General features: G+C 39.6%; 1 protein-coding gene across 12 annotated transcripts in view; it reads right to left on the minus strand.

Annotated features, from left to right (window-relative positions):
- Positions 1-7094: 7094 nt before the first annotated feature.
- Ank3 (ankyrin 3) overlaps positions 7095-18984 on the minus strand; it is a 446602-nt gene continuing 434712 nt past the window's right edge. For all 12 annotated transcript variants that reach the window (XM_042696439.1, XM_042696433.1, XM_042696436.1 and 9 more), the window contains 2 exons: positions 16102-16179; positions 7095-8535 (listed from right to left, as the gene is read on the minus strand). In XM_042696439.1, coding sequence (XP_042552373.1) covers positions 16111-16179 — 69 coding nt within the window. In that variant the 3' untranslated portion in view covers positions 7095-8535; positions 16102-16110. The remainder of the gene's footprint in view (positions 8536-16101; positions 16180-18984) is intronic.

Raw genomic sequence — 18984 nt, forward strand, 5'->3', positions numbered from 1 at the left:
GTGTCCAGGTTAGGGATGAAGATCCATTTGCCCAAAGGAGAGGGTGTAGGAAGCCCTGCTGAAGCCTGCAGGGCTGGAAGGAAATAGGGGCAAAGCTTACAAAGTCATTCACAAAGTGGGTGGGTGGCCCCTGGCCTCTGTAGCAGCATATTACCTCCTAGGGCATGAACATCCATGTCACAAACCTTCCTCCCGCATCCCTGTTCACCAGGCAGCAAGATGGAAAATCCCAGTAAGACAGTTTCATCACCACCACCAACAATAATAAAAAGCAGATTACATTTACGGAGTGCTTACTCTGCCAGATTCTCTTTGAAGTGCTTTCTATGGATGATTTCCTTTCCCCCATTTATGGTTGTTAAAAGTATCCCTTCTATATGCCAGAAGAAGCAGAAAGGTTAGGTAATCTGCTCTAGGTCATATTACTAGTACAACATGGGATAAGCCACGCAAAAGCATGTGTGTCCATGAAGCTTCATCTTCCTCTTCTTTAATATCTGAAAATTAGCCTTGGTGGAAAGCCAGTCTCACTTTGGGCTGAATAGTCATACATAAAATCTGGAGGGCCAGAAAGGGCTGGTGTTACATTGGGCTCGGTGATCCAGGGAGACTCAATTCCCATGCTCCCACAGGGAGAGCAGGATTCGTGAAGGTCTATCTGCTACGTACGGCTCACTGTAGTTTATCTGCACACACAGGAGGTTTATCTTTCTACTCTGGGGTGGCCTGTGCCATTGCCTCTTTCTGTGCCCTCTATATGCTCTCTTTCTATGCAGATTTCTCTATTTCCACTTCTTGACCCATTCTCTTTTTCTCAAGATCAGCATAAATAAAATAGTTCCACATTTTATTTTTTACACTATCAAAAGTGATGAGCTTTGTATCATTCTGATTAAAGGAGTCTCCATTCAATTCCTGTTCTTGTTTGGAGTCATATGACTGAAGTTCTCTTTACTGTTGCTAGTTTACAAGGGCACAGACTAAGAGGAAAGTGCTGACAACCATCTCCCCCAATACTCCTCAGTCATACAGATGACTGAGTGAGAAATTGTAAAGACCAAATAGCTACTGGGGATGACTGAGTGAGAAGCTACTGTGGCAATCGATTGGATGTGGATTTTTTTCTTTCAAAATACTTTGATATTGTTAAACCCAAGAGGGTGTGTGACCTTTGTGACCTGGGGAACTGAAGATTTCCCTTTTTTTTTTTTTGTATTGATACTGGGGCTTGAATAATACTTTTGTATTGATACTAAGGGCCTGGAGTGCTGTCCTTTATTCCTCCCCCCCCCTCCATAAAAAAGGGCTGGTGTTTTATCACTTGAGTCACAGCTCCACTTTCAGCTTTTTTTTTGGTCGTGAGGCTTGAAATCTGGGCCTGGGCGCTGTCCCTTAGCTCTTCAGCTCAAGGCGAGCACTCTACCACTTGAGCCACAGTGCCACTTCCTGTTTTCTGAGTGGTTAATTGGAGATAAGAGTCTTTCCTTGCCTGTACTAGCTTTGAACCATGATCCTCAGATCTCAGCCTCCTGAGTAGCTAGGATTACAAGCATGAGACACTGGCGCCCAGCCACTTTCAAGATGAGTCTCTTGAATTTGTCTTCTTAAGCTGCTTCAAACCAGGAGTCTCATTTGCTAGCTTCCTGAATAGTTAGGAATGGGATCTACCAGAACCATTGAACAGTTCACTTTTTGTAGTTGTTGTTGGTCATGGGGCTTGAACTAGGGGCCTGGGTGTGCTCAAAGTTAGTACTCTACTACTTTGAGCCATAGCTCCACATCTGGTTTTCTGGTGGTTAATTGGAGACAGGAGTTTTATGGACTTTCTTGCCCAGGCTGGCTTTGAACTGTGATCCTCAGATCTCAGCCTCCTAGGTAGCAAGGATTACAGGCATGAGCTACCAGCACTGGGCAGAATTCACTTTTATCATAGCCAGAAGCAGGGGATATTCTCTAAAGCTTACTATGTTATAGTTGTTACAGCTATATTTAGTTTATAATTCCTTTTGAGAGCTATATGTCCTTGAGTGAATTACAGTTTTCTGGGCTCAAGATAGTTTTAGCTTCTTGTGTCAGGCTTTACCTGGGAGAAGCATGTTAACTGTGACTTCATTAACTATTCACTGCATACATGTGCTGCCTGCCAGTGGATGAAGTGTGAACCCAGACTGAATGGCCATTGAAACATACTATGCATGCAAGTGTAGCTGCAGTTTGGTGAGGCTTTATCATAGAGAACAAACAAATGATGGCATTGGAAGCGGAATATTTATTATGTAGCCTCTGTGGACCCAGCTTTGCTCTTGGGCAGTGAGAGATACAGCCCACATTCTTGAAGAAGAAAAATATTTTAAAAAAATTATTGCATTGGGGAGGATTAATTTGGCTTATCTGAGTTGCCAGAGTTCCTTCGGATCTGCATGGAAGGCTCTGTGAAGAAGTCAAATCATGTGGGATTTAAGGAAGACCATTGCACATGAGTTCAAAGTTTCAACTGCTTTCACCTCAATCCAGAATCTCAGGAAGTCAGATGAACTTGATTCTTGTTAAATACTTCAGAAGTAGTGGAAAGCATTCTTTTGAACTTTTTTTTTTCAGTTCTACTTTGTACTACTGAGCAAATCCAGCATGGAAGTGCATTAGCCACACAGGGCGGCTACGCAGTGGCTCCTCTCCATCCCACACTGCCTCAAGCTCCCCAGTTCTCCAGCAGGCTCAGTAAGTGTTTTATGTCAGTAAGCAGTGGCTTTGTTTCCACGAATCATGCTGGAGTTTTGTCTCCTAAGAAGCCTGAGATGTAGGGTTCTGGAGTGAGCACTAGCGTTCCCCTCCAGTTTACAAGTGGGCAATGGGCTGATGTATCCTATGCCAAAGGAAGTATTTGAACAATAGAAGACACCAAACATGCTGGGGAATCAAATGGAGGAATGAATGGGATTGGAAGGCCAAATGATCCATCCTTCTCAGTTCCTTGCTCCTTTATTCCATCCCGCTACTGCCATTGAAAGAGGGACAGGAAGCCAGGCCCCAGTGGCTCAAGCCTGTTATCTTCCTATTCAGGAGGCTAAGATCTGAGGATTGTGGTTCAAAGTCAGCCCAGACAGGAAAGCCGAGATACTTTTATCTCCAATAAACTACCCAAAAAAGTCAGAAGTGGAACTGTGGCTCAAGTAGTAGAGCACCTAGCCTTGAGCAAAAGCAGCTCCGGGATAGCACCCAGGCCCTGAGTTCAAGCTCTGGGGCTGGGGGGAAAAAGAGAGGGAGAGAAGGAGGGAGGGAGAAAAAGAACAAGGCAGATGCTTGGCTTGTCAAAAAAAATTAAGCAGGATGGTATCAATTTGATGTCTTCCCTTTTCTTCAACATATCAGAGACTGAGAATATAAATGAATTTTAAAAAGTAGAGTTAGAGGGAATAAGGAAAGGAGAGCAAGATCACATAAAGCACATACCTGTGTGCCAAAGGGGCATATACAGCTTCATATTAGGTAGGAATTTCAGCTGGGTATTGGTAGCTCATGTCTGTAATCCTCATTACTCAGAAGGCTGAGATCTAAGGATCATGGTTCCAAGCCAGCCTGGGTGGAAAAGTCCATGAGAATCTTCAATTACCCAGCAACATCTCAAAAAAGCGGAGATGTGGCTCAAGTGGTAGAATATCATACTAGAGCAAAAAGCTTAGGGAGGGAGAGTGTCCTGGCCCTAAATTCAAGCCTCAATACCAGCACAGGCAAAAGCAGAAATGGTATTGTTATATATTCAGATTTTATGGGAAACTCAAAATCCAAATTTTCATGTAGTAAATCTGATTTGTTTAAAACATTGCTCATCATTGCTAACAAATTTTCTATGATCCAAACAAAACAGCTCTTTCAGAGATGGCCCAAGTGACTCTAGGATATAATTTCTGGCCCCTCTGGTCCTTAGCAACCCAGCAAGCACTTAGCAATGCCAAGGTGGAGGCATCTGACATTATGAGAGGAGGATTCAAGATAGAGGCTTCTCAGTTGGTCACTGATCGGGATGACAGCTATAGCTTATGGCCATGTAAGATTGTCCATGTAAGCTGGAGTTGTTGGTCATAAGGAATCAGTACACTCCAACCCAATTATCTAGAATTTTTGGCAGACGAGGGGATCATATAACTAGCAAGACAGTGGAAGATGGTGACACAAGTTAGTCCTTGGTGAATGTTACAGGGATCAAGAGATATGCATTTCTTTTATTTCCAATTTGGTTGAGCCTGTGAAGACAATCGTACACCACTGTGGTATTTCCCAATACTATTTCTTGCCACCTTGCTGTGGACATTTGCAGAGAACAAAATAATGTCCAGGCTGCCAGGCCTGTGCTAGATTCTAGTGTGAGGAACTGATGGAGTAGCACACAGAAGTCTTCTGAATAGTTGGCATGTCAGCATCCCATCCTGCTATCAGAATTATGCCATTGCTTGAGTTAGATGGCAGAAGAGAAAAATACATTTCTAGAAGAAAGACCCTGGAAGTTCTTTGCTTCTGCCACAGCACAGTGCTTCTCACTGCCTTTGGATTCCTCTGTGCATATTTGTCTCCATTCTGCTATGGAACTCCCCTGGCATTGGTGGGGTGGGGGTGGGGTCTAAGTACATCCCTAGGGAACTTCAGTCCTAATTCAGGAAGCACCAATGGATCAAGAATGTCTCCCCAAAGTGTTCACATACTGGTACACAGCTGTCAGCAAATGAGCTACATTTCATTTTCTGTTTGGAACTATAGCTTTTAGTTCTATGAAAGGGAGAGCTAAAAGACTTATGACCAAAGATGTGTGTCAGGACCCACTCATACTTTGTTTTGCTAAATAGTTAATCAGGCAAATGATACACTTCCCTTTGAATCTCCTATTAAAAGAACTTTTTAAAAAGTCTAGCTTAAATCTCAGTCATCAGTGTTTGACAAAGAAGCATTATCAGGATTAGGAAATGACACATCTTTTAATAGGTTAGGGCCACTTCAACCTATCAAGACTACTAATACCCAGATGAAGACATCTGTGTTTGATTGCTGGTTTCATCCAGGATACACAGGGCTGGGTTCTTCTGAAAAAGTAAAAACTTCTGGGCTTCCCATATACCCCGTTGTATAGCTAGATTTGTGCTGGTGCCCATAATAATGAAGGCAAGCTCACAACTTTTTTCTTTGTTTATTTGGAGAGAAACGTCCATCTTTATGGAACCCGAGATGATACTGGAATGAACATGGTATAACATCAGGATGCCATGGCAGTCCTTATTTACAGAGGAAAGAGGCTGGCTGCTTAGGTGTGGAGTGGAGCCGGTCCCTTCTAGAAGAGATTACATCATCCTGCAGTGTATAGCCGGCATTTGGCAATATAGTAAGAATACCTTTTCATTGAACAAACTTAGAGCTTGGTAGATAGGAATATAAAATGGAGAAAAAACAGTAAATATCAGGAATTTATCATTCACAGTTCATTTTTTAAACAGCAATGTGAAAGAAAAACGTAAAATACATTTTCATAAGCTGGCTGGTTGACTCCATTAGGCACATGGAACATTTGTCTGGTCCCATCCATATATACACATAAAAAAATCCGATCGTATTTGCATATGATACTCCTGAGTAAATTTATGAACTTCTGTTTAATCTGAAGCTTATCCATCACTTATCTCTAAAGTCAGATTTCCAGGCACATCAACAAAACCATTGAACACCAAGACAAGCGCATATCATTAACTTTCTCATTAAGGGTAGCCACCTCTGTTAAGGACTGAGTCAGAAATTCAGAATTCTTAGGTGGGAAGTTAGAACACCTGTATTCTGAGCCATCATTTTTTACTTTTTGCTAGTACCAGAGTTTGAACTCAGGGCCTCACTCAACCGGTGCTCTATCACTTGAGCCATAACTCCAGCCTGGTTTTTGCTGGTTAGTGGGAAATAGAATCTCTCCCATGGGCCTTAAATCTTCAGCCATCTGGACATCAGTTTCCTGAGTGGCTAGGATTATAGATGTGAGCCTTTGTGGTTTCACAGAGGCTAGACACAACTTTCAGTGGTGTCAGTTTGCCTGTCATAATTTTGGTGCAGATGTGGAAGTGTGTTTTATTTCTTTGGCACACCCTGAAAATGCAGTCTAGTTCCATTCTTTAGGCAAAATAGGTTCTCGATAGTTGTCTTCTGCACTGATATTTAATCTAGTGTGGGATGAACTTGTCCAATTTGGCAATCTTTAATGGACAGGCAATATGACAATGCTGAAAGGCTCCAAGCACTCATTTTATCTGAGGACGATTACTGCCAAAGACAATATTTATTTCATCCTTGTGATTTTGAAGATGAGCTAAGAGGTGGAATGTACTTAGAAGAGACAGGATGTATAGTGGGCACTCCAACTTCAAGGATGATAATGATTACTAAGGATCACTATTTCTATACCAGGCTCTGGGCTAGAATAAGAGTTAAAAAAAAAAAGTCATCACATCTGCTGCTGTAGAACTTAAAATCACATAGTGATTGGGTCTCTAAATCCAGTGCCTACTGGGCTAGTCAGGATCCACAAAGAAAAGAAATGGAGCTGGGACTATGGTACATTTTAAGACCACACACCTGGCTAGCGGACAAGGACAACTTGGCTCATTGTTGCCAGATCTTTTCAAAAGTTAGAAATTTGTGAAAGCTCCCAACTTGTAAGCACTAACAACAAATACCAATTAAAAAAAACCCCAAACCAGTGTTTGGGGGGGGGGGGGGCTAAAAGTCATTACAGGCTGGAGTCCTCTTGGGAGTGCTGGTTTGTAACTACTTGACACAGTGGCAATGAGAACCCCAATTTCCTTATTTTTGCAGGGGGTAGGGGTGGGGAGCAGCTTAAACAGATGTGGATAAAAATAAGATGTCAGATGCTGGCACCTTCCAAAGATGCACAAAACTTATACAAGCTGGGAGTTTTCAGGGTAGAATTGAATGTTAGGAACTGTCTCTTCAGCAACTACAGAGACACCAATGGGACTAGTGGGTAGATTGGTGGGGCCAGGAACTCAGATGATGAACTCAGCTGCCTTTCGACAGAGAACACAAGAACACTGTAGAGCACAGGTCAGTGAAGAGTTTAACACAATTTATTATATGCTTAAATAATTGACTAGGTCATCCAGTGTCTGGTTTTTCATACATATGTCATTAGAATCTATGTGTCCATGAAGGTTGATTTTTATGTGAATATAATCAACAAAGGAAAGAATTTCACCCAAAACCCAAATAAAAATGCCCTTGAAAACACAGTAGCAGCCTTATTAACCTAATATGACACTGCTAGAATGGTTACAAATGATTGGCTTACTGAAAGGTGACTACATCTTATAGCCAGTACACAATACAGGAATAATTTTACAGCGAGCTGCCATTCTACTAGCTAAGGATTTCTGTTCAGTTCATTTTAAATACCCCCAACTGGGGCCTCTTAGGAGCACCATCCACCTCTATAGCGGCAAGCATTATCCCCCTTTTAAGCACTAACAGCCTCCCCCCACCCCCGAAAGCAACTACTGTATAGGTGATTTTTTTTTTTAATTTTTAGGTCATTTCATTGAAAAATTGGCAATAGCAACAAATATTAGATGAAGGGCTTTGTGTTTACAGATAAAATCTTCTGTGTTGCAGTATACTGTAGTGTTTGCAAAATTGGAAAAAGATTTAATCAAAATAAGGTGATACACATGCATCAAAATATTAATATTCTGAAGAAAATTTTTTTTTCACAGAACTACAGAATTCCTCATCTGGGGAATTATTTAAATTTGCAGCAGATTTTTTAAAGATTTGCTTTTTCTTTTTAAAATCAAGCTAGCAGTTTTGCATATACAAACATTATAATTGCGAATATACAAGAATCTCAGTGAAGAGTTCCCCCCACCCCCAGAGTCCCCTCCTTCCTCTTCTAGGGTGAAGTCACTTGAGCCCCTATTATGTTAAATGCATTTGTAATATTCTGTTTGTGTTCTAAGAGGCAGTGCCTTATCAACATTTATTCTATTTTTTTTTTCTGTTAGAATTTATACAGTGTTGTTATTTACAGCAAAACTATCGATGTTTTAAAAAAAGAAACAAATAGTGTTTATACCCTGACAGTTTGGGTCCAAGAAAAATAAGGCGAGCTGTTGTGGATTCAGTAATTTTAGTGTTTCTCAGTATTTTGATCGTCTCATCTCCTTCTGTCCCTCTGGCGGCAGGAATTTCTTCCTTTTTGTAAATGACACCAAATTACTTGAGAGAAACTGTTAACAGCATGGCTTCTTGTATGTACACTGCATTGCTCATTGCACACGCGCCAATCCCGGAAATGAAAGTGAATTTCCATGCTCTGTAAATTGGCTCATGCTAAATTAAAAGGTGAGTGGGTTTCTTTTTCTTTTTGCATTAAAAAAATCATGCCATTAATGTGTGGAAGCAGCAAACACACACCCCCTTCTTCATAAATTATTTTACTTCCTGCTGATATTTCTTCTGTTAAATTTTCAATACTGGCAGTAAGTACACATGCTCCTGTGGAAAGAGAGACAGTAGGTAGTGAGTTGGATTTCTTAACCTTGGTTTTCTTTTTCTCCCTTTCTCTCTTCCCTCCCCTGCCTGCAGAGATCTTAGCCTTCCTTGCTATTCAACAGGAAATCTTGGCGCTGCTGAATACCTCAGTGGACCAGGTTCTAGGGTGTTCTGGAATGTTCTTGCAAGGCATGACCTTATCAAGACCTTCATAAAACTTTACTGTTTTATGGTTTTAGAGACTGGTTTGGAAAGACAGTTGCTTGGTTTTGTCTTGGAAGCTCTCACATGCCATTTTGCAGTCCTTAGGGCCTGTCTTTATCATTTATGAAATGATTTTGCTGAGAGCTGACCATCAGTATCACCACCCAACAGACCAGGTGGGGCTTTCCGGCAATGAGTGCACAGCATACAGAGTTAGGATCCTGCACCTCAGCATTGCTGAAGTCTCCTCGTATGAAAAGCCAATTGATCTTTGAAAAAGGCTAACAAACTTCATTACTATGAAATTGTTTTTCTTTATGCAAGTTAAAATTAAGGGCAAACTTCTACTGTTGTAATTAATACTGTCCCTTTGCTTGCTTGAAGTCTATGAAATAAATGAATTTTATTTGAGCTTTTGTATTAATTCTCTGCTGAAAATGTCCTTGTCTTACTGGATGATGTCTGTATAAGGCATCAGTGTATTATAGTCAGCTTAATCTGTCAAAATAAATCAACCTTCAGCAGAGCATTTCATACTTTTGTACACTACCAATCTTACTATGAACCTTCCTAAAATAAAGTTCTTTCAATATTAAGTGTTTCCTCCTTCACCAGTGTGAAAAACTGACAAACTTGAATGCCTGCTGAAGACCTCTAACAGAAATCCCAAATTAAGGCAAGAATGGTTTTAGGAAACAAAACAATCTGCCCCCTCCCCCCACCATTTCCATTAAAACAAATCCAAGAGAACCTTTACAATTCTGCTTCTGTGGGGGCCTAATTGTGTTTCTACCCACCTTGAGGTGGTTTATTTCCCCAGACAAGTGCCTTTCTTTTTAGGTGGATTGGCTAGTTAGAATAAGACGACTTCTGTCTCCTCACTATGAGGTTTGGCTTCCTTTTTTTTTTTTTGTTCCAAAGTGCAATTGACCTTCATGTCTCAGGTCACTAAAGCTTAGAGCCAAAAAACACCAAAGTATCCATTCCTTCTTGGATGATCTAGTCCCTTCCTCCTAGGACTCTGCAAGGCTTCTAGAGAAGGAAAGTGACTCATTTGGGCAGATCGTATTACAGAAGGTGGGCAATTCCCAGGAAGATCGGGATTTCCACACGTCTGTTTCTACCACTGAACTCTAATCTTCCAGGCACCAGGTTGCTTATACAGCTCAGTGATAATGTCACCGGAGTCTTCCCTCTTTTTCTTAGGGAGAATACTCAGCAATTTTCTCTAGTTAAGCCCTATTTCCTATGGGGACCTCTATATTTAAACTTTATACCTTAATTACTGTGCAATTTATAAGCCACATCTAAAATATTACAAATATATAGTTTTATAATTTTTAGTAAATTTATATATTTTTGAGGTTACTATGACCCTGGGTAAGTTCACACAGGTCAACTTTTATTTTTAACACTTCTAAAACTCAATCCAGCTTTTTCCTGGTTGAATTGTGCAATAAGAAACACAGTGCTTCTCAACACAAGCAAATGTTGCCTTTCTAGCTATAGTAGTTGGTAGAATTTTTAAAAAATGCTGTTAACTATGAGGTATGTTTTGGGTAATAATGGGTGTATTTTGTCTTCAAAACAGCAGAGGTCAATTACCCTTTAAAAGTCTCTTGTTCTCAATCCGTGTGGGTCCTAACAACATGGGTACAAGAGGGCCATCTGTTGGCCAAAATGCTTTATTAATAGACACCAATTTAAAAAAAGATAGAAGAAAAGTCTCAGCTCACATCCCATAGTGACTTCTCCAGAATTACTTGGGATAGAGCCTGTTATTAAAAAAAAAATGTGAGAGTCAGTGTTAGAGAGGTGCATCTCCAAGCGTAATGTGTACAGGTCACCTGAGGTGACCTTCAAATGTGAATTGTGGTTCAGTAGGTCAAAGATAAGGCAGACATCGTAAGTTCTGAAGATTCCAGACTAGGCTATGTGGATCTGACTGGTCCAGTTTTGTGAGCCTGACTTTGAAGATCTAGACTGTGTACCCCTTAGCAATTCCATATCGCCTTCCAACTTTTTTTCTTGGTCCTTAATTTGTGACCAGTTACACTTTCCGTCTTTAAAATCATGTCTCTCATCCTTCTTTATGTCTCAAGGTTGTTTCTGTTCTCCTAATGAAGCCAATTTACCCTTCCATGTATCCTCTTACTCATCTGGGCCATGTTGCTGAGTAGCACTTGAGGAAAGCCTTTCTGATGGCCTTCCCACAGCCCACAATGGGCAGAGAGAAGCATTTGCTCTAATTCTGCCTTTCTCTTTCTACCCAATTTCCCTCTTCTTTTCCTTCCTTTTCACTCTCCTGTCTTAATTACAGGAGTTAGGGGGATTAAAAACATTCTCAAAAACAGTAATTCTATGTAACTATAATAAAATGTAGCTTAGAAATTGTTTCCAATTCAGAATAATTTGTTCTCAACTAAGACAAAAGGGGTTTTCTGAGACTCTTCTTTGCTAGTGAGCCAGGATTAAAAAATATTTGAAGTTACAAATCTGATAGGAAAAGTTCTGTTTTTTGATTTTTATTACTTCTGATCACATTTGCCTCTTGGAGTAGGCTGTGCAGTTATAGTAGGCAAGACTTCTTTCAAATGAGTGGTAGAGACTTGGAGTAATTTCCTAAACCACATAGTTCCCTCTACTGCCTAAATGGGGTATTGCACAAATTTATTTGAATAGGATATAGGAAGGCAAGAGTGCATAGCCACTGATAAATAGACAATATTCAGTTAATCTGTATTCTCTAAGAGGAAAGTTTCTCTCTCCCGCTGATATTATATAACCTGGGTTAATATTTTGAGATACAACCAAATATGCTAAAAAGTAGAGAATGAACATGTAGGCAATTTTAGATGGGAGAATCTAAAAGCCAAAACAAAGGAAGGAACATCAGAGGAGAGCTTTTAAACTTTTTGGAAAAATAGGTGCTCTTTAGGGCTCCTTTCCAAACCCCAGTTTTGTTCTCTTCAATTTTCTTCCTAGTTAATGACATCGGTAGTGTTCAAGCATATCTCTAGTAATGGCTACCATGATTTTTTTCTTGAAAAAATCTATAAGTAGTTGTACAAAGTGGTCTCAATTACTAGCATGTGTTTGTTTTGTTTTTTTTTTAAATATGTGCAGTCCTAATGTTTCCTTAAACTATATACTTACCTAAAATACTTAGATGTCTCATGAGTGCTCTAAATTCAATGAGTCTATAGGGCTTTAAATTCAAGGCTTATATGGCCTGACTCTCACAAGCCATTCTTTTTCCCCTTCTATATCACCCAGTTATTTATAACACAAACCTGGAAGTCATTCCTGACTCAAGACTTCACTTTACCCCAAAGCTACTCCATCAGGTGCTACTAATCTTCCAAGTTCCTAACATTAGGATACAGATCCTGGCTCAACCAAGCCATTTTTATGGCTTGGTTGGGCCACAGCACAGACTTCCTAACTGGCACCTTAACTTGTATTGCCTCATCCACTGTATATATAGAGGAGACAAGAGGAGGAAGTGGAAAACAGAAGAAAAGGGAAAAAAAGATCAGGTGAGGTTCTCCCTTAAGACACTACAAAGGCTTCAGACTCCTCTTGGAATGAAATATAACCCTTACTTCTGGTCCACAGGGCTGTAAATGATGGTACATTTTTCATATCACCTTGTGCATGTCCTACTTTCCCTATCTTCTAAGACACTGGTGTATTCATCTTCCCTTTCCTCAGGTACAGTAGGCCTCTCCCTATCTCAATGCCTTTAAACATGCTGTATCCATTATAGTCCTCATCTCCATTGTTTTCATACTTGGTGCCATCTATAAGATCTTAATTTATATGTTGTGACTTTAGAAAACTTTGTTCCCAAGTCTAAATGTGTTCACATTACTTCAATTGGTTCCTGGCGTTATATTCTCTGTGCTTAAACCATTTCCTTTCCTTCCTGGTTATAGAGTTGGGAAATGTATAAAGGCCGTGCCTATGGAGATTTTATTCACCATTGTATACCTCGTCCCTTCCACGCTGAGCCAGGCAGATGGTCAAAACATTTGAAAAAAATGGAATAAAACATTCAGCCTCAAAGAAAGTGCAGGCCTGGCAAGGAGTACTGCTGTTCACAGTGCTATTGACTTCTTGAGCAATGGGTGAGGTCATGAGCATTTTCTGAAGGGAAATGTGGAATTCAGCCATGATTAATGTATACCTTTGTCATGGCTTTCATCTGAGGCTGATCCCTTGCCTTCACTAATCCAATCTTTTAATAGTACTTGAAGTAAAATTCACTTTATAAGAAAACTTCATCTTAAAAATGAAGACTTGTTGTTGTTGGTTGTGGGGCCTGAACTCTGGGCCCAGGCATTGTCCCTCAGCTCTTCAGATCAAGGCTAACGTTCTACCACTTGAGCCACAGCGCCACTTCCGGCTTTTTCTGCTTATGTGGTGCTGAGTTGACCCCAGGGCCTCATGCATGCAAGGCACATACTCTACCACTGAGCCACCTTCCCAGCCCACTTTCTTTCTTTTAGAAGAGGACAAGGCAGCATGAGTATAGAATAGGAAGATATTTACTGCAGGTTGCCTTTGTACATGTGTCAGATTTACAATTTGCTTTTGAGTTTCTAATAACTACCAAATACTATTTGATTTAACTTTTTTTTTTTTTTTTTTTTTTTTTTTTTAGGTCCAGTCTTGGGGCCTGGACTCTGGGCCTGGGCGCTGTCCCTCAGCTCTTCAGCTCTAGGCTAGCACTCTACCACTTGAGCCACAGCGCCACTTCTGGCTTTTTTTCTTTTTGCTTATGTGGTGCTGGGGAATCGAACCCAGGGCCTCAGGCATGCAAGGCAAGCGCTCTACCACTGAGCCATCTTCCCAGCCCCAAATACTATTTGAATAGTAAAGAACTTAAGCTCTAGATTTTTTTTTTTTTTTGTCAGTCATAGGCCTGAACTCTGGGCCTGGGCACTGTCCCTCAGCTCTTCAGCTCAAGGCTAATGCTCTACCACTTGAACCACAGTGCCACTTCCAGCTTTTTCTGCTTATGTTGTGCTGAGGAATTGAACCTAGGGCCTCATGCATGCAAGGCAAGCACTCTACCACTGAGCCACCTTCCCAGCCCCTAGATGAGTTCAAATTTTTTGCTTCCCCTCAGCAGAACCCTGTGTACATCACTTACTTTTAAGCTAAGTTTCCTTTTATCTAAAGAAAACTTATAGTACTGTCTTGGTAATTACCATCAGGTAAATGTTTTGCCTAGAGTCTGGCATACAAGAGTCTTTTTGATATGAGATGATTACAATGTGGGAATAATTTCTCCTGCTACTACTGCCTTCCTACTACATTAGAGTTTGGATGACATTAATCATTTTGCATTCAGCCTAACTTTACCACATCAGGTGGCTGCTCTGAGCCTTGGTGTCATTATCTGTAAGACTGCAACCAAAATTGGCCTGGCCTGTTCCCAAACTTATTTGATGGCTTAAATAAAAGAACACACATTGTAAACTATAAACCAGTATAGACTTTACAAAAATGGTTAAAAAGACATTAGTCATGACTCTATATTAAAGACAAAATGGTAGAATTCACATAGCTCAAACGTCAATTGGTTCTACAAGGGTAAATAATAAAAATTTTGATATTGCTACCTAAAACTCCATAAAACTGGGTAGTATTTCTTTAGCTTGTTCTGTTTTATACATATATATATATATATTATATATATAATTATTATTCTTTTATTATTTTGCTGGTTGTGGAGCTTGAACTTAGGGCCTGGGCACTGTCCTTGAGCTTCTCTGTGCTCAAGGCTAGTGTTCTACCACTTGAGCCACAGCACCACTCTGGCTTTTTCTGTTTATGTGGTACTGAGGAATCAAACCCAAGATTTCATAAATGCTAGGCAAGCACTCTACTGCTAAACCACATTCCCATCCCATGTTATATATACATATACATATATATATATATTTTTTTTTTTTTAAAGCTTGTTAGCAGGACTATAAAACATTCACCATTCACTATATCCACAAACTAATTTTTTTGTCCAAAACATTCATTCAATATTCTGGAGTTCTGGGTAGTATTCTGGAACTCATTTCCTAAGTTCCTTTATGGAAGGCAAACACTACCCTGGAGGGGTAAAATTAGGCCTGCAGTCAAATGACTATTCTTTCCAATGGACATATTACATTTGCTTTGGGCTGAAGTTACTTTTACATTCATATAAATGAATGTATTTCAACCCCTTTCTTCTTTGAATGGTATTTCTCTACAAGGTGAATGTGTATAATTCTAAAGCTATTTTTATATGCATACATTCTACAGGACCCTAGAAGTACAGCTATTTCTTTGTGTCATTACTCTTAGATATTAGACACACTTTCCTGGAGAAAAAGGGTTTAGCTGGCCTAAGTGATCTTTGTGTTTCTTTCCCACTTTGAATCTGAGTATATGATTGCACAAGTTGCCAAGCTTATTTGGGCATACTAAAGCTGACTGAACTCTCCTCTACTTGCACTTCATTTACTGCCTTGAGTTGCTTAAATAAATGGATTCAATACAGCAAACTCATGCTTAGTATTGATGTACATCTTTGTCATGGCTTTCATTTGAGGCTGATCCCTGTGTGAGAGACAGAGAGAAAGAGACAGACAGGTAGATTCATTATAGACACATTCAAGCCATTCTTAATTTTTCCATTTTCAGTTAATAAAAAGCAAGTCATGTTGATAGCTCTTGGCTTAGCCATTCTTACCACCAAAGCTAGCATCTGCAAATCCTTTTTAACAGCTCAACCATTATTGCCTTCTCCAAGTCACTTGTGTTTTCTGATAGTCTGTCTCTGTGGTCCATGCTGTCTTAACCTTCTGAGGCCTGGAATAATGGGCGTGCTTAACCACATACAGCTATTTTATGAGATTTAGTCACTGAACTTATGCTGTGTTTCAATCAAGAATAGATTCTTAGATGCCGTTGTGTGAAAATGCGAGTGCATTTATAAGCATTATTTGTTGTTAAATACTCTTCCTGTTAGATTGCATATGGCTACTGTATTTCATAGTGAGACCTCACTCTTAAGACAGCAGGAGATTCGAAAATCACTATTTACATTAACTTCTGCAAGCAACCATTTGCATTCAAACTTCTGCCTTATTTTCCAGGAGAGAGTTTATAGACTGAACTAGAGTCAGGTTTTAATGTGCATATATCTGCATCCAGAATCACAGAAAGAAAACAAGTTCATATTGGATTGTTTTCAAAGCTGGAACTCTGTAGGAAAAAGAGAAGATCTGAATTTCTTATTTAGGGAAATTTAGAGGTTTCACAGAAGCGTCAGCCCCGTTTTTGTGGAATGTGCACACCGTGCGCTCCTTGACTGACCATTCACTGTTATGAGTGGCTCTTCTTTTCCACATGCCGGATTTCTTTCTTCGTCTTCATCTTATAAACTTCTCCCTGCTTTAAAAGGAATGTGCATATTAAGATTTTGTGGTGGAAGAATTTTAAAAGTAGTTTCCATTCTGGTTGCTGGAGGCTGGATTAGAGTAAGTGAAATTGTTCTTGAAACATATTGGCACTTCATGTCCAACAATGCATCTAATCTAATTGGCTTACCCACACAGATAAGCATCAAAGCAAGCAAGAACACACCATCAAAATGAATATAACAATGGCTGGACTTCACAACAATTCAACCATTAGTGATTTTAAAAAAGGCAGCTTGTCCATTTCCTGGAGTTAAGCTAGAAGAAATCATCACTTAAGCTTAAAAGGCACCAAATCTCAACTTAAAAAATAGCATTTAGTTGTAATTTATGAACTGGAAATGTCTCAGTAAAGCTCTAATCAAAAACTAAGTTATCAAGGAAATACTGTTGACTTAAAGAACTTTTTCTGGTCTACTATTTGTCTTCTTTAGTTTGTGGAATTACCCACACACTCCCTATTCCAAGACTCAAGAAGACACTAATTTCGCATAAAACAAGAGCACTAGGAACACACTAATCTGAGAGTGAGTCTTTTTTTCTTACCCTATTTTTTTTTACCCTATTTAAACGAATGTACAAGTAGCCTTTCTAATGTTCTGATCTAGTACGTGGACATTTTCAGCTTCCTTTTTTTTTAGGGAAACAGAAAAGAAAAACAACTAGATGCTTTGATAACCTGAAATTTGTTGGGTGAATGGTACCACTCAGGTGAATTTGGCTGTGTAACTGGAAATAGGGAAACCTAAAGTATGAACCCCCTCAGGTGAAGATGGAATTTAGCTTTCCCTTCAGAATACACAGTCAAGAGAAAGTGATCACTTGGAAGTATGGATTGTGAATTAAATTTTAGCTATCCTAATGTTCACATCCTATCCTTTGTGTTGTCCTCCACACAAATGGAGGTGTCTCAGTAAGACACCCAGTTAAGGCCAACCACAAGGTAGGATTTGGGCCCTCCCAAGAAGAAGTTTGTTAATGGTAAAGGTTTCTATTTTATCTTTTTGTCTTTCCAACTAGAACATTATATCATCCACAGATCTCTGTGAACCCCTGAAGACAGTATTATCTATGTGATATATATATATATGTAAACATTCAGGCATGCTAGGAAGGCAAGTCTTTTTCTTTGACCCTGATCAAATGCACATCAAAAGCAGCAAGGGCCTGAAGCTGCCACACTGCAGATGCCAGTCTGATAGCAGGGCTTTTTAGGAATGCACAAGCTTTACTTTCTCCTTGGCAATCCCTCTCCATTACCACTTCATCCTGTTTTCTCTCTTGCGGGACAATTCGTCTTATTACTTTCCGAGTGATCTGTAGGAAGCAACAGAAAGAAGCAAAGATGTTTCTGTTTCAGGAGGTGGTGACACTCTAGCAGAAAAAATAGCGGTGTTTTTAATGCAGGAAATTAAATGCCAAGAGAAGCATGAAATCTCAAGGAGGATTACTTTTCTGGTGATGAGGTTGCCTTCATCATCAGTAAATTGTTCTTCAGTGACAGATTCACCAGGGATGGTTTTCGCTTCCTCTCCCTAAGAGATGTGGCATAGAGGTTAACAGCATATTGACTAAAGAAACTTTGGCAGCACAATGAACTCCACACACATGCTCTAGACGTTGAGAAAAAGCAGCAGCAAATTCTACTTGCTTCTCTTTCCAGCATGGAGGAAAAAAGGCTGACCAAGTTAACTGTGGTTAGTTAACAATTAACAACCTTCAAGCATTAAACTTCAAGCATGGATAAGAATGAGAGATTGCAACAAGTTCCAAAAAGGAAGAATTCTCAATTATATAATTATAGAATGTAATCACCCAGATCAACAACAAAACCTTAGCCAATGACTTAAGCTCTGATTAAACCATCTGAGTCTGAGCACAGTATTTCTCCATTAGACTATATCGCTAGAGATTTTATAGTTTGAGTTTTGTCTAATTTAAGACAATACCTTAATTGAAGCATGGTATTTATCAACCTTACTGTTTCATTTGAAAATTCACAATGGCTCATGCCTGTAATCCTAGCTACTTATGAGACTAAGATCTGAGGATCATGATTTAGAGCCAGACCAAGCAGAAGTGCCACGAGGCACTTATCTCCAATAAATCACTCAAAAACCAGAAGTGGTGCTGTAGCTCAGAGTGGTAGAGCACTAGTTTGAGCACAAAGAGGCTCAGGGACAGTACCCAGGCCCTGAGTTCAAGCCCTATAACCAACAAAAAAGAAAATAAAAGTAAGAACTCACATACAAAGGGTACCTATTATAAGGGTATATAATTATTACACAATTATATATTATATAATAAAATATATTTAATATATAATATACTATATATTATATATACAATTTTTTTTAATGGAAGACAGTGAAAAATGTCCGGAGTACAGAGAAGACTGGGGATTTCATAGGTCTTAAGTGAAAAAACTGTGTTCATAGTTTATAAGTAATATGGTAAAGTGAAGGGGTCTGTGTGATGACTGGACATTGCCACAGACCAAAGGGTAGGGGATACAACTACTAGCAAAGAAATGGAAGATCACATCTTTCAGTTAGTAACTGTTTTGAAGGGGAAACTGTTGGCCAAAGGACTTCCTCTGGTAAGTTAAAAAAGAAATAATTCTTCAGGGTATGCTCATGTTTTCCTGCTCATAAGCACTGGTGAATTGAGTTGGATCAAGATTTCTTCATTAGCTCGATCAATATGACAAGCCACTCTGAAAGCAAAAATAAGACTATTTCTCTACTGTCTTCACTCATGTTCAGCTTCAGATTTGGCC

Source organism: Dipodomys spectabilis, unplaced genomic scaffold, assembly GCF_019054845.1.
Source record: "Dipodomys spectabilis isolate Male_0828 unplaced genomic scaffold, ASM1905484v1 ptg000207l, whole genome shotgun sequence".
NCBI classification, from domain to species: domain Eukaryota; kingdom Metazoa; phylum Chordata; class Mammalia; order Rodentia; family Heteromyidae; genus Dipodomys; species Dipodomys spectabilis.